Source organism: Gambusia affinis, linkage group LG03 (assembly GCF_019740435.1).
Source record: "Gambusia affinis linkage group LG03, SWU_Gaff_1.0, whole genome shotgun sequence".
Taxonomy (NCBI): domain Eukaryota; kingdom Metazoa; phylum Chordata; class Actinopteri; order Cyprinodontiformes; family Poeciliidae; genus Gambusia; species Gambusia affinis.
The window spans coordinates 23,107,742-23,129,249 of NC_057870.1; the positions used below are offsets into that span (position 1 = coordinate 23,107,742).

At 35.9% G+C, this 21,508-nt stretch overlaps 1 protein-coding gene across 5 annotated transcripts in view; it reads right to left on the bottom strand.

Moving 5' to 3' along the window:
* Nucleotides 1-10,562: 10,562 nt before the first annotated feature.
* Nucleotides 10,563-21,508, bottom strand: part of si:dkey-215k6.1 (transmembrane protein 132C) — a 249,561-nt gene continuing 238,615 nt past the window's right edge. For 4 of the 5 annotated variants that reach the window (XM_044112801.1, XM_044112800.1, XM_044112799.1 and 1 more), the window contains 7 exons: nt 21,325-21,402; nt 18,558-18,620; nt 17,930-18,058; nt 17,109-17,237; nt 16,721-17,002; nt 15,750-16,009; nt 13,016-14,859 (listed from right to left, as the gene is read on the bottom strand). In XM_044112801.1, coding sequence (XP_043968736.1) covers nt 14,238-14,859; nt 15,750-16,009; nt 16,721-17,002; nt 17,109-17,237; nt 17,930-18,058; nt 18,558-18,620; nt 21,325-21,402 — 1,563 coding nt within the window. In that variant the 3' untranslated portion in view covers nt 13,016-14,237. Of the gene's footprint in view, nt 12,497-13,015; nt 14,860-15,749; nt 16,010-16,720; nt 17,003-17,108; nt 17,238-17,929; nt 18,059-18,557; nt 18,621-21,324; nt 21,403-21,508 lie in introns of those variants that run through there. The other variant, XR_006370271.1, reaches the window with a different exon arrangement.

Below are 21,508 nucleotides of genomic sequence, written 5' to 3' on the forward strand. Positions count from 1 at the left end.
GGGTCACCATAATGAACCGTTATTTCTCTTATGCTACATATCCATAAATGTGTTTCAAAGTATCTTCTTTTAATACTTCACTTTTTCCTGACCTGTCTTAACCACTACAGTTGTTTGCTAGGTTTTGAATGGCAAAGCATAAATGAAGTGTTTTGTAAGTTAGCATTACATCACTCGTATAAAGCCAATGCTGCAGGTTCGCTCATTCAGCTTATAATTGGGAATGCATCAACTCTAATACACATAATATAATATGATCCAAAAGTCAAAATAGTGATGTGTAAAATATATATAAATCAAGTCAAACATTCTACATTGTAGATTTGTCACTGAAAAACCAAAGAAAGTATATCACACATATAAAATTAATCAATAAAAAACTAAGCTGAATTACTCCTCCCAAATTTTGACAAAAAAATCTAGACCTTTTCATAATTATGTAGAACCAAATTAAGCATGTTATGGTTTTCTGAAAGGCACTAGTTTATTTGCTGCAAATTTTGTTGGTACTTATGCACGCATTTGCTTGTAGAACTAGTTATCATCTAATGTGGCCAGATGTTAAACAGATGCAAGTCACACATATCTTTTCACTTTAAACCCATAAATAGGGAAAGATGTTCCACAGTATTTCACAGTATTGAGGTTCTTGGTGTAGAAAAACTGTAAGAGGAGCATAAAAGAATCTAAAAAAGGAAAACACCCCAAGCCAACGTACATTTTAAAAAACAAAAAAACTGGCACAATTATCAGTAATGTTCAATGTTTCATTTACCATCTCAGACGGTCAAAAGACAGAGCGATTTAAAGTGCTTACTTGCAACGAGATGTCAGACTTTAGTTGGAGCAGCACCTGTACCTCAATAGACTTTCTAATCTTAAGATAAGTGGTTTTCAAATTATTTCTAACATTAGGTCAGTATCATTCAAGCATTATCTCAGCTGCGTTGTCCATCCACTTAGTTTGTTTATAAATGTAATGAAAGTCTCTGTTCAGCGTAATGCAGCAAGGTTTAGAAAATCTTGAAGAAAATATTCCTTTGTCTCCATTTATACATTGCAAACTGATTTAGCCACAAAAATACTGCAGTAGTCAATAAACTATAAGCATCTGCATGTTTTTAAGGAGAAACTACTGTGGTGGATGTGGCGCATACAAATGTATTGATTTATACAAAATCAATACTACATACAGCCCATTTTGCATCAGCTATAGCAGGGAGTCTCTTGGGATACAGTATTCTCCATAAGCTTGTCAAATTCATCCTCTGGGATTTATGCCCATTGCTTAAGGCAAAACTGCCCTCACTCACTTCAAGACGCGCTGCAGGTTCTTCGGGTATACAGTAGCATTTATGGTATGTAACAGATTTAAAAACTGTTTAAAAATGATCTCAGAACCTTTACATTACTCTGCTGGATTTAATTGCTTGTTTCTTTAGTAGTGTTTTCAATGATGACATCATTTGTTGTTACTCCAATCAACTGTTCTTTCCATGTTGACGACTACACAGGGAGAACTGCAGCACCATGGTGCTTCATGTTTGTTAGACGTTAATTTATTACTTTGTGACCCAAAAGGTCAGTATGTTGTCCATGTGAGAATAGGAACTTCTTCTTCATATAGGGAGTCCTTAGAGGCTTCTACTTTTTTTTTTTTTTTTGCCCGTTTCCATAAATAGGAAATATAGAAGATCTTTGTAGAAGTGCTTCTGGATGGTCTGTGAAATCAACTTCTAACTTTATGAAGCTAAACAGAAACATGTTAAACATGGTGAATATATTCTCAATTCATTCCTTCAATGTCAGTAATCTCTGACTCAATCACAGAAAAAATGCAGAAATATATGATTGAATGAATAATCTCCATAGGATTGTGCCGTTGTAGGTCAGTTTACATCATGATGTGATGTGTGTTCACATTTGTTTTTTTGTAAGCTTATGTATGGGATATGTACACACAGTAATGCTAATACAGATATACAGAAGTATATTAAAATTAAAACAGCACAGTCAGTAACAGAAATAAAAGAGCCAGACTTTTTTTTTTAAATGCAAACTTATTTTTGTCTCCTTGTTTCATGGTACACCACAAACCAACATGCACCTGGAGTTATTAATAAAAAAACAGTTTCAAACGTGCTCCTCATTGCTTTGTTGTAAAGCTTAAAACTCAAACACTTAGTCGAAGAGTATTTCTCTACTTTAGAGGGGTTTTTCATCCCTTCTCAAACCTACACTTCTCTAACACACTCTCTTATACACACACACATACACCCACATAGGGTCTTGGCATGCATAGCAGCAGCTATTTTTCTTGTTAATGTAGCATGTCGAATTTGCAGGGCGGTGGCGTGCAAATGAAAGGTTGCACGTCTCACTCGCTTGGCAATATGTATTTGATAAGAGCTGTAAATCAAGTAGTGTAGCCGAGCAGAGCCTGCAGGGACAGACAAAACATGTTTTAATGTAGAGAAGCTCAAAATTTCTCTGAATTACTATTTTGCTACGAAGAATTAAGAGAGACTGACCAAAGCAGAGGGTCACAAAAACATGAACAATCAAAATGAGGCTGACTGTGAATCTGTAAACACAGACAAACAAGTCAGAATAGACAAGGCAAAAACAAAAAAAAAATCCTAATTTTCTCAATCCCACTGCCAAATACAGAGAAGCTTTATCCTCTTCCAGTGATAGAATAGATAGATAGATAGATAGATAGATAGATAGATAGATAGATAGAATAGATAGATAGATAGATAGATAGATAGATAGATAGATAGATAGATAGATAGATAGATAGATAGATAGATAGATAGATAGATAGATAGATAGATAGATAGATAGATAGATAGATAGATAGATAGATAGATAGATAGATAGATAGATAGATAGATAGATAGATAGATAGATAGATAGATAGATAGATAGATAGATAGATGGATAGATGGATGATAGATAGATAGATAGATAGATAGATAGATAGATAGATGGATGAATAGATAGATGGATGGATGGATGGATGGATGTATAGGTAAACAGATGGATGGATGGATAGATGGATGGATGGATGGATGGATGGATGGATGGATGGATGGATGGATGGATGGATGGATGGATGGATGGATGGATGGATGGATGGATGGATGGATGGATGGATGGATGGATGGATGGATGGATGGATGGATGGATGGATGGATGGATGGATGGATGGATGGATGGATGATAGATAGATAGATAGATAGATAGATAGATAGATGGATGGATGGATGGATGGATGGATGGATAGATAGATAGATAGATAGATAGATAGATAGATAGATAGATAGATAGATAGATAGATAGATAGATAGATAGATAGATAGATAGATAGATAGATAGATAGAACACCAGTAGAACACGGGAATCATAATTTATCAACAAATCAAATAGTAGATAAAACAAAACAAATTGATTATTGTAACCATAAATAATGGGTCCCTTTTATACATGTATAGGAAATAGTAACAGGTCTTGTGTGAGGAAAGGAGTGTGGGTGTCATTTCACTAGACAAAATGAGACTGTATCTGAAGTGCACTAATGGTGTGTGTGTGACTTCACAGTAAAATGAAAGAAGTGTTTACCAGTATGGTTGGCTTCATTTTGGTGTGTATGGGTACTCTACAGGCACAGAAGGAGCATGTAGAAGGCGTATTATTGAAGGTGTATTTACCCAAATGGGCAAAAGCACTAGGAGTCTCTTTTGACAAGGTGAAGGTAATACTATCATTACTGTGCTCTGCCCAAAATAACTCTGTAATATCACAAAAACACTGGCAACCACTAGAGAGTAGAGATAAGATTTTACCAGGCACATTTACATGTTAGCACTATGATTGACCCAAATGTTCAAGTTTAATCTTAATTAATCTTGCATCATGAATCAAAAACCGATAAGAACAATAGTTCTTGTATGGACAGATAAGAATATACACTCTTAAAAATATGTCTGAGAATCATCGCAGTGGTAGAGGAAAATAGACTAATATTTGGAGAAAGAGTCTGAGAGGGTCTATGTGACCCTTTTTTGATTGTTCTCAGTGAAGGGTAAAACAGTGCAGCACGGAGTTTTTAAAACATACTTTCAGCACTCTCAAAATAATGTTTTTAACCAAGATTCTGCTGTTTGAATGTTGCCTTTTTGATTTGCCTGATGTACCAAGACTGTTTTTTGACTTTGCAGGACTAATCACTTATATAGAATGCATAGAGCACAAACATCACCCAAACAAACAAAAAATTACACATTTAACTAACTTATCAAATTACCTATATAAAAAAAACAAGAAAAAAAACATAATTTATATTGAAGCAAAAATGTATTTGTAAATATGACACTTGCTGCAAATTTGTAAAAACAGTTAATTTTAACCACAACAAACTCAAAGTGTCTGAGTGTGTATTTACAAGGCAAAGATAAAGCTGGAGATGGAGAACAGTTCTTGTCATGTAGTAAATATAGCTATTAGGGTGTGTGTGTGTTGGTGGTAATGGTTTTGTTATCAAGTCAAGTCAGTTGTGTTGTGCTGTCTTGCTGAGTCCTGGTCAAAGCCAATTTCAGAAAATTGCTCTTTAAATCGCTTGTCGCTACATAGTGCTTAAGAGAAATGAAGTTTTTTTTATTTAGTAGTGATATAAAGATATGAATTCACTCTTCTTATAGATTTAGCTTATCAGAGTCTTGTCGCAACAATCATTGCTGACTTTCTTCGCAAGGAGGTACATTTTCTGGGATCCATTTAAGATGTTTGGGTCCATTTAAGATACAAGGGTCAGACTGGGGGCAGCCTCTTGTTTCTTAGAGGACAGAAAGTCTCAAGCATTAACAGAACAGGATCACTGACTACAATTCCTGTTTAGGCCTGTCGCAATAAACAATACATCAATTAATCGCACAATGAATTAAAACTGTTGACTTCATTTTAATTATCGGCTTTATCGTTTCTTCCGGCCTTTTTCTCTTTCTGTTAATGACACTGAATCAAAAAAGGCACAACTCCGGTGCTCTCCACTGACCCCTCCTTTCCTCATTTCCTTAGTGTAATGCCCAGCGCACACTACACAATCTTAGAGTTGTTGGCTGATCGTCGGCCCATTTTCAAAACCTGAGACCACACATTAGCCGACAGAAATCCTAGGTATAACGGTTCGATAAGATTCGATCGTGCCATGTGGTGTCCAACAATGAGCACAAAATAATGGCTATAAGTCCAGTTAACTAATTTTAAAACCAGGCATTAATCAATGCTTTACTACAATCTGTCTGCAACGCATGTGGCTCTACTGTCAGCGTAACGTCCTGACTGAATGAAAATCATTAGAACCTATTTATGTCACGTTAACGAAGAACAGCTGAAAAGTTACCAGGTTTATCAACTGCATAGCAATTTTGCGCCAACTCCTCCCCTCATCATTTCTGTATTCTTTGCACAAAATGTTTTATATACATTAATGTTGTTTAGACATATCATCTCCAATGTCCGCTGGACTGGATTGTCCCATGTCAGCTGTTTGGGAATCCCCTCCGTAATTTCCCCTCAGAAAGCATGAGAGGAATCCATGTTTTCTGATTGGCTACCTGTCACATTCACTGGGAGTGGCCTCGACGATCTACCGTAACACACCACACACTACAGGATGATCAGTTACGAAATTGCAAGCGACAATCATAGAACGGCCAACATCCTAAGACTGTCGCAAGGGGAAAATTGTGGCCAAAAATTGTGTACTGTGAACTACTGCATCAGGTAGTCGGATGTGCCCATCGTTTCTATTTAAATCTAATGATTATTGAAGGGCAATATGGTATACAGACTTCATAATCTGCATTCTTTTGGTTGAATGCAGTATTTATTTTCACTTTGGCTTTATGTTGCTTAGATTTCATTCTAGTACATTTCTTGTTAATGGAGCCTGAGAATCCATTTTATTTTTGGTTGTTTTGTTTATTTTGTTTATCAGTTCCAGTGTTAAGTGTTCTTTTGAAAATAAAATGTATCTATCTTTGGCAGAAAATCACATGCATTATTATGTCATTTCCATTAAATCAGTGTAAAAAGGTCTTCAAACAATATTATCGTTTATCGCAATAATTGTTGAGACAATTAATTGCTCAGGAAAATTTGTTATCGTGACAGGCCTATTCCTGATATGTAATTGTTCTTTTAAAGTTAATAATGTACCAGAAAATTAAATATACCTTATATGTTAAGTTGCTCTGTTGTGTTGATGGAAGTGATTTATAAATACATTTTGTCTCAGAATTACGTCTTTACTGGCTTTACCTAAATGCATTTGAATGCAAAAATCTAGAATCTAAATTCCAGAAGTCAAGCTACCACAAATAACATTCAGTCCAGACTGTATCGACATCTGTCTCATTTAGGTTGTCAGCTGTTTTGCTCAGTGTTAACTGAGCATGCTTTTTCCATCCTCAGATTCACAAGCACTGGTGGCTGAGACACTGATTCAGGTCCATATCGATCACATCTTCCCTACAGGCCATAATGCATAACATCTTCACTCAAAACACTTTGAAAAATGGTGGGAAGTATGCCAGGTAATTTGGGATTTAATGTAAACTTTATCACAGATCTCTCATTTGACACATATTTGTTAACATCCTGTGAGATACAAAGCGTGCTGCTAACTTTAAATGTAAGTGTTTTTTTTAAATCAAGAACTGTTTCGGTCTCCCAGGGGGCAGCTCATAGATACAGCACTATGTAATATGGAGTCCAACAAGTTATGCCTGTAACATCAGGTTTTCTATGAAGTACTGTCTTAAAAACATGATTATTCAATCAAAAATTTAAAAAATTATGTTTAACTTTAAATCCTTACAATGCTAATAAAACTTCAGTACCACTAAACTTAAGAGCTGTAAGATTTAAAAACTCAGATTTTCTTTTTTTGTTGTTGCTAGTGGGCTTTTGATTTCTTACACATGGCAGACCTACAGCTTGTTGTAGAAACTATATCTCCTTTTTTGTAGGAGGCCCTGCTTAGGTTCTGCAACACTCAGGTATTGTTTGACTTCATAGAGAGAATAAATAACCAACCAATTTTGTATAAGACCTTTATGGTTAATCTAATCTGCACAGAGCTTCAATCTCAGACTACAAGTTTAATTGTGGTCTACCTACTTTCAAACAAGGAGGTAGACCCTTTGGTTAAAGAATGTTTCTGTTGTAGAACATCATCAAATTTTCTTTTACTAGTTCAGCTAGGTTCTGATATGGCTGGCCTTGGTGACTCTATTCATAAGGACATCACCTTACTCTGCTCTCTTTTCTCCATTTGTTCTCCATAATTGTGTTTTTCTTTTCCGAATGCATGCTGGTATTTTTTGGTGATTTTGTTCCATGTTCCTTCACTGTCTGGAGTTTAAAAAAAGTCTCTTACTGTTTAATGGGAGTTCTCCTCTCTGCAGTCACCAACTGCCCTAGATGTGTGCTTAGCATGGGTGAATTAATCAAAGTAATTATTGATTACACTCTATACCCATTGCTTAGATAAAGTACCCCGAATAACAGTTTACTATTACACAAAACTGATTTCTGACTGTACTTGGGCTCAAACTCTTTAATTAATTAAAGACTGTTAAATAAGAAATCAAAAAGCTTTCAGTTTTCAGTTGTCTTTATTGGTTGCTATTGACCATGTTTAAATGAGGACAATTATCATAAATAAAAAAATAAGAAGGAAAACTTTTCCTGGCGCATTTTCCATATGCGCACTTAATTGCTGCCCATTGGTTTCGCTACTTGCAAGCACAAAGCAAAAAAATCTAAAAGTATTCAGCTGCTTTTTGCTTTACATCAGATGGAAACCCTTTACAAATCTTCTTTAAAAACATACTAAGATGTGAAATGATTCAATTCTGAATAAGCCTGCTTATTTTAATGACCAATTAAAATTGGTCACAAAAAAAAGACCAAATTACTTTTTTAAAAAGTAAAAAAAAAAGTACATAGGACCCAGCAAATATTTTTGGTAGTAAAGTGTGCCATCATAAATTAATGCCATCAATGAACACGCCAGCACTAATGGGTACCTGGATTTAGAGACTTTATGCAATATTAAAAATAGCTTTAAGTTATGGTAATTTGAAACAGTATTGTAAGGGTAAGAAAACTAATAGATAAGACAATATGTTAGGATACTAAGGTTTATAAGGCATTCATTGATCCGAATATAGAGTTAATTATCTCTATAATATACTGTATATTCCAATAAGGTTTTTTTTTTTCTAAAAAAAAACTTATTGGTTTTAAGAAATCCCCTTGACCATTTTTGCTAACATTTGACAACTGTACTGTATTTGAATATTTCAAAATCCCTTTTTCAATGAATACAGCTAAGCAGTAGTAAATCCCCCTTCACACCAGAGTAAGAGAACAATTAAAATCAAAAGACAATGGACTTAACAGGAGAGGTTGTGAGCATAAGAAAACTGAGCCTGTGATGTGATGGCATATCTTGGTCCTGGTGCTTATGAAGCTGATTGGTAGCTTATCAACTCAGGGAGTTTATCAATTAACAATGATCAGTAATTGATTCTATGATTAGAGCCCCTAATTTATCAAACAAGATCTTCTTTACAGATGATGATGTGCTCCAAAATTAGTTTCTGTTTTGTTTTCAACAGCTTCTGGCTAATCTGTTGTTTGTCCACCATTTTTGAAGCCTTTTCATTTTCAAAGTCCCATTAGCGGTCACTGCTGATTAGCCACTTAGTACAGAGATCAGACCTCTGTAATTCCAGTGTCATCTGTAGCTTTGGTAATGGATGTGACATCTGTAAAAACAAGGCCATTTTCACAAAGTGCAGAAGGCTATGAATCTGTCCAGTTTAAAGATGGGTCAGTACAATGCTGAAGTTTGATTTGCATGAAGAGGTCTTGGTGAGGATTGATGTCTTGATTCAGTACGAAGACTGGTAACAGCCATCATGTTTAATCTACAGAGCAGATGTGTGTTAAGCTGTGAAATAACATGACTGAGTGAGTGACCACTGCCAATTAGGCGCTGCACTTCTAAGCAGCATTTTATGGCGTCAGCAATAACCTCATGGTACATCAAAGTGCACTTCATAGATTTATCCTAAAATATATCTACAAATAAATAGTTAAATAGTCACATTTCCCAGTCTTCTTTCTAAACAATAATCTTGATTGTTTTACTGTTGCATTTTGGTTTTATTGAACAATCTGATCAAATCCCCCTTTATAGCATTTTAAAATGCTATAAAGTAGCAGTCTTGATAAATACCTGGTAAAGCATATTGTTTCATTGAGAATATTGTGACAGAATATTTGAATTTTTATTTTTAATGCCTAGGTCATTCTCCCCATCCATTATCCTTGACAGCCACACCCTAGAGGTCAGGTTTAAATTATACCATAAACTTCACATGTTTTTTGTTACTCTACCTTGCTCATTTACAATTTAAAAGAGACAAACAATTAAACACATGAATGGAAATACCAAAGGAGCAACAAAATACATTTAAAAACATGATAATGGCAGTAATAGTTTCCAATGCTGCAAAGTGCCACCACTGATTTTGTCCTTAGCTTTTACAGATCAACTGTGTTGGTATTTTTTTGATAATTTAATTTTATTACACTGTGGCATTTCAAAAGTCAAAAAATCTCTGAGGTTTTGGTCAGAGTAATTGAACAAATCCAATATACAAAAAACTAATCATTCAAAAATGATCAAATTGAAAATAAAATGTATCTTAATTGATGTAAAGTATCAGGAATTGAGAGATTGTATATGTAGTGCTAATTATATATGTAGTGCTAAATAAGACCATGGTGACTTACAAAATGTGCACTTCAATTAGAAGTTATTTCAATATAGAAAATATAGCATACAATTTGACTTGAATGCAATATGGTACAGAACACTGTTGATGTAAAGTAGTTAGTCTTAGTGGGAATCAGCTCTTGATTTGTTTATTTGTAACTTTTTTTTTGGTGATTTTGTTTCTTTTCACACAGAATACTGCAAGTAAACTAAAATTTGTCACTACAAACAATTAAAGAATAAATGAATTGCTCAATGGTCCGGGTCGTCGTTTAGCATGATTGTTGTGTTCACACCTACACAAATAAACCACAATAAAGGGGAAATGGACAAAAGACGCCTGGTAGGAAAACTTTCAAGTTTTGTGTGGAAGTGCAGATTATGGCGAAATAGGTCTGGAAGGAAGGGCTGCACAGTGGCGCAGTTGGTAGAGCTGTTGCCTTGCAGCAAGAAGGTACTGGGTTCGATTCCCGGCCGGGGATCTTTCTGCATGGAGTTTGCATGTTCTCCCTGTGCATGCGTGGGTTCTCTCCGGGTTCTCCGGCTTCCTCCCACAGTCCAAAAACATGACTGTCAGGTTAATTGGTTTCTCTAAATTCTCCCTAGGTGTGAGTGTGTGTGTGCATGGTTGTTTGTCTTGTATGTCTTTGTGTTGCCCTGCGACAGACTGGCGACCTGTCCAGGGTGTACCCCGCCTCTCGCCCGGGACGCAGCTGGGGATAGGCACCAGCAACCCTCCCGACCCCATTTAGGGAAGAAGGGTGTAAAGAAAATGGATGGATGGATGGAGGTCTGGAAGGGAAACTTGGCTAATTTGAGCTTTACAAGCTGTGTACCGACATGACATTCTCTCAGTATCAGATTCAAAGTTAAGTTTGTTTTCATACATAATTATCTGTTTTTCAGCATAAATCATAATTTCTAACCAGAACTTTACCCTCTTACAGTTGCTCATAACTAAAAGCTGATTCAGTGCTGATTATAATATTTCTGAGGCAGATGGGGAACAAATTAATTTGATGTATTTGTAAAAACATAAACAAGGTCAATACAACATTGACCTTTTTCAAAGTTACACATAACATTGTCGTTGAAAAACATTGAGAATCCCAGCGTATGATTATGTGTTTCACCTGGTAAAAACACTGTATTACTAATCAGACTAATGAGACCAATACACACTCACTTTTCAGCCTCAGACAACCAAGGGAGCATTTAGACATTAAAACACATAAATACAAATCACTTTTAGATGGAGAAAGTGATGCCAGTTTCAGCCTAAATACATTTGAATACACAAATCTGGATATTATGTTTATTGAAGAGGTAAAACGATGAGAAGAAGGAAAAAGAGACCAAGAAAAAGTTGTTTTGCAAGTACAAAAGAGTGTAGCAGTGTCATGATTGCCTTCACACTGGAATGGTCACGGAGGTCCCACAGACTGTTCAGCAGTCTTCATCTAATATGAAGGAGGCCTAGGCAAATTATCAACCTTTATCCCCCACCCCCTGACTTTTCAAGTTACTTATATTTTATCTGCATTTTTGAAATTTAAACAACCTCAAAATATGATCTAAAAAAATCTCATGAATTTTTGGTTGATTACATCCAAAGAATTTTACAGCTCAAAACAGAAGGAGGCTAGAAAGTGTCATTACTTTTACAACATAGTAGTCAAAAAGGTCTTTCCTTCAGAAAAATGGAACTATTAGCAACCATCAACTTAGACTTGTTCGACTTCTCATTTTTTATTACAGCAAACTTGTATTTATTTTGGCATTTTTTTAGATACAGTAATGTGTCCAGAAGATAGTGATCAGTCAAAAATATTTATTGCTTTGGTAGAGGCTTCCCAGCTCATTTAAGTTATTTTTTGATTAAGTTTACTTTTTTCACAGTTGTTGCCGTTTTAAAACCCAATAGTTTAGGCTGTGATTTCAGTGACTAAGGTTTAAGTATAATGTTTATTCCCTATGAAATTAATAAAATGGAGACCCTCGGTACCCACTGATGAACATCGTAACATTTGGTTTGGTTTTCTAAATGAATTGGACTCCTCAGACTCATTATTTTTAAGAGACATTAACTATAAGATTTGATGAATTGCCTCCATTTTTACATCTCATTATAGGAGAAAACTGATTTCTATCCTGTACATTCATTAATTCAATACTTCAAACAAAGACAGGTACAACTTTAGAAAAGAACCAGTAGGATCACTTTCACATTGTGGTGAAACTGTAGGTAGTATTCTGTACTGTCATTTGAACCATAAAATGTACAAAATATCACCATGGTATTGGCTAGTGACCTCCAATCTTATTCACAAGCACTTTGAAGCATGTTTATTTATTTACAACATACAGTGTACTCTGAAACAATAACACATTTATAAATAAATATTGCAATCTGAACAATCTTACAGTTCTCCTTTTTGTAGTCGAATTCTTCACGACTGGTCACCTGAGCTTAACGAAGGTGAGGCAACCTCTGCCTGCTCCGTCTTCCAATCTCTGCCACTTATTGTTTTACATGTGCTATCACTCACCAGCAGACTATCCATTACTTGCTGTCTGTCCTTGGTATTCCTTTTCTTCCTCACCCTCCAGATGTCAATTTTAAATAAATAGAAACAGTGTCTAAAACAAAAGAATAATATATTCTCAAAATCTTAATAAACTTTTAAAATTAAAAGCTACAATTTAAAATATTTCTTAACTTTAAAAAATAAAAAATAAAGAAAAAACAATAAAAACATATTTATCAAAAAGTAGAAACAGAAGGAAAAAATTTTTATGGTAACATGGAAATAGATATATATAGATATATATATTTATATATATATATATATCTATATATATATATATATATCTATATATCTATATATATATATATCTATATATATCTATATATATATATATATATATATATATATATATATATATATATATATATATATATATATATATATATATATATATATATATATATATATATATATATATATATATATATATATATATATATATATATATATATATATATATATATATATATATATATATATATATATATATATATATATATATATATATATATATATATATATATATATATATATATATATATATATATATATATATATATTTCAAGCCATTTCTATTAGTCATTCCTTTTCAGTCATACTGTAATGTCATTTAGTACTTCCTGGTAACTCCGTGTAATGCACAAACCTCTTCCAGCCTGGCTAGATGTCTTCATTCAGAGTTCTCATTGAGTTTTTAGCCAGGTTTTGCAAAGTCCAAGCCATTTTCATTTCATTTCACCACCCTTTGGTTTGCAGAATGTATCTGACTGTGTTCCACAGTTTGTTCTAGTTCTGCTTAATCACAGACGAGGAGAGAGGCAAGGGGACGTCACCATTGTTTCTGATGGGGAGAGAACAGTCACTGGCTGCAGGGTTCACGAAATGAGGCCCCATTAAAAATGGCCAGTGTCCTTTCTTATTTTTAATTGTGCAAGAATAAAAACGTATGTCTTGGATCCAAGGATGAAACAGTCTTTCTTGGGACTTGTCCTTTTCAATCTCTCAGAGTTGTGGTTTGTAGAAAGAATATGATTTCCTGAAAAAAGATCTGATTTATCTGGACTGCTGACTAAAAAATTTGGTAATTTTCTGTTGAATACTTGAAATATATTTATATATATATTTCTAACTCGCATTATACTCATAAGTAATAACAAAATGAAATCGGGGAAACGATAGGTCAACATCTGTTGTTTTGCGGTATCAGTGGTTGGTTAACCATTCAGGAGTCCTGGCAGGTAAATTGCTTATATTTTAAAACAGAATATTTACTCAACAGCCTTAGCCAACAATGGCAATAAATAAGTAAAAAAAAAAAAAAAAAGGTTTGTCAACATCTTTGTTCAAATGTATAGTGGCTTACAAAAGTTTGTCCATTAACATACCCTGAATCGATAATGTATGAATACAGTGGTTTACTGGTTTTCTGAAAGTAAACACTCATAACCAATAGTGACCATTGCAGATTTTTACACTATGATTTTCACAATAAGTAACACAAAACGAACTCTGAATGTTACTTATTGTTTGCTACTGTTACTTTTAGTGTGAGCTAGTGATGACTTTCTACTCTGCTTTGCTTTAAGGGAGCCAAAGGTTAGGAACCCTTAAGCTGTGTGTCCAAAACCTTCAAGTTATCACCATTTTTCAGTTCACTGCGCGCACATTTTTCGCTTCACTTGACCCTTTATTAATCCACTGCAAAGGCATCACAGGTGAATTGTACTCTATGTCCATCTTTTCTCCAGCCCACATCCTTTGCCTCTCTATTGCTCAGTATCTCTCCCGGTCAGTCACAGATTGTCTTGTAGCCTCTCCATGTAGGTTCTGATTTCAGACTGACCCAGGTCCATATCCTGGCACACCCACTTAATGTCATCCTCATTACCATTGGTCACAAGAACTGAGGAGTTGACATACGGGCCACCACTACCCGAATTATCGTTGGGCAAAACAGTGGCAAAAGATGTAAATTTGACTCGTTTACGCTTGGCAGCAGCAACTGCAGCTGCAGCTCTGGGGGAATTATTCAGATGCTCTGTTTGCCCAGTGGTGTCTTTCCCACCAGTAGTGATTGCAGAAAGGCACTGATGGGGTTCTGGGATAGACCTAGGCAAGGTCTGTCCATGGGCCATTCCCCGCAGTCCACCTGTGCCGCCACTCCCACCACTTATTGTGCCCATGCCAGAACCTACACCCATCACCAAAGTGTTCCCAGCACCATTCAGAAGGTACTTGCTCTCCTCATATCCTCCTTCATTTCTGTCTATGATGGTGGTGCATTCATCAGGTAGGCCCTGGCATTGGTCAGTATGGTCTGCTAAGAGGTCAGCTTCAGTGCCAAGCCACACCCAGTCATGAGCATGGTTCATGTTACCGCCTGCTTCCAGTACAGGAACCTGCTTGTGGCGGTACCTAAAGGAAAAAAAAGAGACAATAATTTGGCTTCAGTGAAGGGTAAATAAAGAAACAAGAAATGAATCCTATTTCTTCTGATGATTGTCATAAATTTAGCTTAATTTTTTTTTTATGTGGTAAGACTTGGTACTTTCAGTTTTTCAACAGATTTGTTTCAAAATTTAGAAACTCTGACTAATATCTACCTACAAACTTGAATGGTAAGATATAAGTAAGACTATACCCATAGCTAGCAAGATTAAGATATTGTGGTCTTAAAAGATTACAATATTTCAATTATATTTCTCTTCAATGGGAGCTCTGTCTTACTCTCTGCATGCAAGTTGAATTTATCTGGTAAACTCTAAAATTGATAGAGCTCGGGGTGTGCTGTGGTGGCACAAGGGGTTAGCACGCCCCACGTTTGGAGGCCTTAGTCCTTGACGCGGACGATGCGGGTTCGACTCCCGGTCCCGACGACCCTTGCCGCGTGTCTTCCCCCCTCTTTCCTGTCTGCCTACTGTCGCAAAAATACGAGCCACTAGCGCCACAAAAACTCTTCGGAGAAAAAAAAAAAAATTGATAGAACTTGACAACTTTTTGTATTTCTGTTTGAGACTCTTATTTTGAAGTATGAAAGAAAGTAAAATATTTAAATTGCCCTGTTATATCAACAAAGTTGGCAGTCAACACCTAATACAATTCATATTTAATATTCTTTTTAATCTTAAATGGAAATTAAATGACAAAATAAATGAATGTCATCACAACTGTTGAATTGTTTGTATTGGACCACTCTTTTTTCAAGTCTCAAATAATCAGAGGGGATATTTGAGTTTTTAATAGTTTTCTGAAATGTTGAAATGCTTTAAATTAAAAGTTTAGTTATAACCTTTACAGTTTGTTACCTGAATGCAAAGCTGACACAGTTGATGAGGAAGACCATTATGGCCAGACAGAATACTCCCAGAAGAGCATACATCCCAATCTCCAGGTCTGACAGGCCTCTTGTGGTCTGGGTCAGCTCACCATTCCCAGTTCCTGGAACTTCCACTTGTACTGGGTTCTTACTATAGTCCCCGCCTTGACCTGACCCTCCCCGACCACCACCAGTGGCTCTTCCACCTGAAGCACGGTGGGTTACTGTGCTTTTAGTTGTTGTGCTAACCTGACAAATGGAAATTAAAACATTACAATGTTTTAGTTTCAAAAAACTATAAATTAGTAAAAAATTATCTAATGTAAGGGAGAGACATGTTATCCCAGTATAAGTCTCATTCTTTATTTAAAGCAGAAATTTTGAAATGTAACATTTCTGTAGGAGGATTTTGACAGCATTAGGTAAACAGATAATCTGTGAAAAGATTGATTATCACCACCTCCTCTTGCTTTACTGCTATTCTGAAGTAAAGCACTGTTCCCAATCAAAAACAACCAATCAGAGCCAGGAAGAGGTTCTCAGCACTGTCAAACAATGTTGTGTACTGCTTCTCAATGTGCTGTTGGCATAGAAACAACTCATCGTTACATGAAAACCATTTATATATCAATGGTGGCTATGCTAACTAGCCTGAGCATTCACAACAACCTCTGCTGGCTACAGCGATGCTAGCAGAGGTGAGAACCAGAAGTGGGATGAGCAGCACCATACGGCTTGTGATTGACAGCAGCAGGACCCTCCTCCTGGCTCTGATTGTTTGTTTCTAGTTAGCTTGAGGAGAAGGCTGATTTTTTCACAGATTATGTCTCATACCATCCTGCCACATCATACTAACAGCTTCAACAAGTATGGAAAAAATATGCTTCATTAAATTAGATACTGACGTTTTAATAGTTAAAGACAGTAATTTCAGGAAAACATCCAAAATAATCTTCCCACCTTCCTCATGGCTCCTTCCTCTCGGTCCACAGCCACACTCTTGGAATTCCATTCCCCTCCATTTGTCCGTTGTTCACTGGTGCTGTTTTCTAACCCTCCACCATCCTCCGCTCCACCTCTCTCATCGCTGTTTGCTCCAAACTTAACGACCACATTACCAACTCCAGATGCCAGCACACTCTTCCTCTTGGACTTCTGGCAAGTTTCAGAAATGACCATTTCCACACGAAACAGTGGACCCTGTCCATCACCCTCAGCTACTATAATTGGCCAGTGTTGCTCCTATTTGACAATCCAATAACGGGAAAATTAATAGACATGTTCTTGTTATGTTTGAATGAAGTGCCATAAAGGTTGTTTTAGATTTTTAAAAAGAAAGTGTTTTAACCTGATTGGTTACAGAGATGACATTCTCATCCAGTGAGACAGCTGAGAGGAGGAAGTCCTTGGGATCATAGATATCAAGAGGTGTCACTGAGCCATCACTGTAATGAATCCATGCACTAACCACAGCTTCCTGAATGTAACAACAAAAATAGGATACGTTAAGTTTCAGGGTATGCACAGACCAAATAAAACAAAAATGTTTTCAAGGCTTTATAGCCTCTGGCAGAAGGATTATGCACCGAGAGCAACTTTAGAGAATGTGAACCATAAATGTCAGTTGCGGTTGCTTTGGGTTTGCTTGTAATTAATTGAGACTTTGGTGACCTAATAGTGTTGTCATCAATATAACTGAAATAAGTAATACATTTTTACTATTTGGACCAGATACAGAGATACATATCTACTCTTCCACTGACTAACACGCAAAGCAGCTGTATCCTATTTGACTCTGGGTCAAATCCCCGTCTCACCAATATATGTCTTTACTAAATCATGCCAGCATGTTGCCATCTCATCCCGTCCTGCTTCAGTTTCTGATATAGGCGCAGAAACCATTTTAAACCCATGGAGATACCTGCTGCATGTAGTATCTTTGATAAACCTGGTAAAGTGATTTGACCAGTAACCCTAGCTACAATTCTTTGGCCAAAGTATTACAGATCATAAATAAAATTGGGAGAAATTACGGTAGCAGGATTCATCACTACTTAAAAAATTACTTTATATTCTCAGGTAAACACAAATTTAATATTAAGTTTTCTTCAGTCATCTGACAGTCAGTATATGTGAATGCATAAATGTATTTGCAGAAGTAATTGTTACCTGTTTAGGTGTGTGAAGCAGATCTGTAGCTGTAGTTGTTAGCTGTATTGCTTGGTAATTTCCAGGACTTGCTGTCATACTGAGAGACAAGGATGCAACCAGCTGGACTCCCAGGTCTGTTATTGTTACCTGCAGGAACAAATATAATTTATTAAACAATCTATAAAGGTTTGCAAAAAATCTTGGGCTTCCACATGTTTACAATAAATACAAAATATTTCTGTATTTATGATGAAGGAACAGTGACATTATGTGCAACTAAAATTAAAACTGGAGTCATTTCAATTATGTAGTTGATATATATAGCATATTTTATTGGATCTTTTTCAGTGTTATTTTTCATGTTCACGTTAAACCTGTGAGTTAATAAGAATTACACTTTGAATCAGCTTTATTCCTTTATTCCCTGACCTTGTCATTTCTGAAAAATAAAACTGTTTGATTGACAGATCTGTATAAAAACATTATGTTTCTCTTCTATGTTTCTACAGTATGTCATCATGGGGAGTACCAGCACTTATTTATTCAACTTAAATCGCTTCTAAAAAGAAAAATTGTAATAATGATCCAGCAACATAGTAATAAAAAAAACATCACAGAGGCTAAACTAATTTACATGTTACTCTACCTTGTCATCCAGGACTGTCACAGTCTTCTCTGCCAGTATAGAATCAGACAAAGGGGACAAGACCTGCAACGAATCATAAAATGAACACAAATTTTACAGTAAAGCGTGAAAACATAAATCTAAAATTACATTTACATTTTTTAAGGATTTTCTTTAGGCTCTGGTGGCCTTTATTGAGCAGTAAATCTGCACAAACTAAAGAAGAAGAGAGAAGGAGAAGGGAGAAGACTTGCAGCAAATGGTCCAACACCAAGAATGTAACCCAGAATAGCTATGCTTTAGGTTAGTTTCAAACATAAAATAATAATGATCACTTTGAATCCGTGGTGGATATTTTTACAGTGGGCAGATTTAAATATTGAACCTGGAACAAACAAGGAAGAATACATAGGAAAGGATAAAGGACACCAATCCTAACTTTCATTTTCCTACTTATTCAGGCTTTGAAAATACTGTTTTTAAATACCATTCTTTTTCAGACTGTGTAGGGAAGCAGGCTGAAATAACTTCTTACACTTATGCTATCAGAATTAGCAAGATGCTTTATAGTCTGTTATTATTAACCAAGTCCAAAACAAGCACGTAAACAGACATGAATAAACAGGATCCTTTCATAACTGATTAGATTATCTGTGTAAAGAGTGGAATGTGTTACATTCATATTTAGTAGACATTCAAATCTCACAGTTGCTTTCAATTCATATTACAAAAAAAATACTTATAGAAAGAAAAATGTGCACACAGCATCTGACACAAACACACATCAGCTGTGCTCCTGCGGGTTAGCATTCAACTAAGTCAACAGGGCCAAAAGCAAAACAAGCAAAAGAAAAAGTGGGTGGATGAAAAGAGAATAAAAACAAGCAGTGAGCAAGAGAGGGTAATATATAGAGCAGGTGTCAGAGCAAGAAAGACAATGACAAATAGCGGTGGACAGAATATGAGAAAGGGCAAAGGCAAGGAGCATGAACGATTGTGATACAAGAGGAGAGGGAAAGCAGAAGACGGACAGTGACAGAGATTAGGAGCCTCGTGCTGGAGTGTACTCCTCTGCCTGAGGACAGGCAGATCTGATTGGTGTACAAAGAAAATCTCTCACTGAACGTTTCGATGTGTCAAATTCAATCCTACCCTCGGTGAGGTATAGAAAAAAAAAAGATTGACATGTATGGGATTGCACCTCAAGTCTGAGAATGAGCCTGTGAGAGGAAGAAACTGGGGGAGGGGACTAAGGAAAGAGAGATGGGCAATAGAGGAAGAATTGGGGCTCAGGGAGTCTTAGCTGGGGAGGTAAAATTGAAATGTCAAACTATCAAATGGTGGCTGTCGACATGCAGAAAGAGAGAGTGCTGGGTAAATTCTCTCTCCTGGCTCCAAAACCGCACACAGCTGCCTATAAATGTGCATCTGTATGTGTGTGTGTTTGCGTCCCAAGTTGGCTTGATGGAAACATATGTTCAGCTGTTTCCAGAAAGTCCCCTGTGTTTCCTCTTAACTCAGTGCCAACCTATTTAACAAACACACAGGCCACTTGTTTAAGAGCTTCCATGCATGCGAAGGAACTTAAAAACATTTCATAACATAGAATTTTAAAAATATATGTTTTTACGTGCAGTCTCTTGCAGAAGTGTTCTTGACATCATATTTTGCTATGTTACATTCCAAACTAATCCATTTTTATTTTTATTTTACTGACCAACACAAAGGAATTCATATTTATAAAACTGAAGGAACCCTGGAGAAGCTGCAAAGATTCACAGCTCCTATGAGATAACTGATAAACAGGACAAAATATATTAGCTCGACAAATCTGGCTTCTATGAATGAAGGGTAAGAGTAAAGCTATTATTGAATGAAAACAAAACATTTGTCTTTATTATTTTGCAAGTAGGGAATAACAAGCATTTGGAAAAAGGGAATCTATTCAGTTATGACCAAAAGCTGAACTTAAGGCTCATATGAACCTACAACAAAAGTTTTGCAAAGAAGAATGTAAATGTCTGTCTCAAGACATGTCAATATCTAGTAGAGATATTCCCAAAAAGACTTCCAGCTGTAATCACAACAATAGATTTTTCCACAAAGGTGATGATTCAAATGGGCTGAATCCAAAAGGATGACACCTTTTTTCACAGTTGTGTTTATATATTTTTGTAAACAATGTATCGTTTTCTTTCCATCTCAAAATTATGAGTTACTTTGTGTTGGTGTATTACATAAAATGTCAATTCATCATAGTTTGTGGTTGTGAAAAATTTGAAAGGTTATGAACGGTCTTGTAGGCAATACTCTGAGACTGGATGGACTATCAAACAGCCCACTGGACTGTATTATATGTGGTGTAAAGCTTATAAAGGCCAGACTATTCAAATGCAGCCAATGCACAAATGTTTTCAATGTCTGCAAATGTACAACTACAAAATATCACACCAAGATGTCGAGGCTAAATCCACAATAGTTAATTGGGGCTAATTGTGGAGTAAGCAAGCAAAGAGGCTTGCTGTTAGATATGAAATAGAAAGAAAGGGGAGTGTGTTTACTGCATAAGAGTGCTTTATACTGCAAGGTGAAGGGCCAAATTACAACGTGCTTGACAAAATCAGAAATGTTCAGCTGACTGTTCCTGGACTTCGTGATGAATTCACTGATTTTGGAATATATTTCAAAACCATTGTCCACCAAGCAGTGACTAAAGCAGAAATCTCAAGTTCAGAAAATGTATGTTGAAAGACATTGTATTTTGCAGAGAAAATAAAATGCTACTCACTTGTATAGTAGTAATGCCTAGGTCACGTCCCATTAAAATATGCCCATCTACAAGTCTAGCAATGCGTGGCTCTTCGACCTGTTTGATAGAAACAGAAAGCCCAGTGGTAACTTTCATTCTCCTCTATGTGCTAGGCCCTCTTTTTCACTGTAACATTAAGTACAGCTAAACCTATTTTATATCA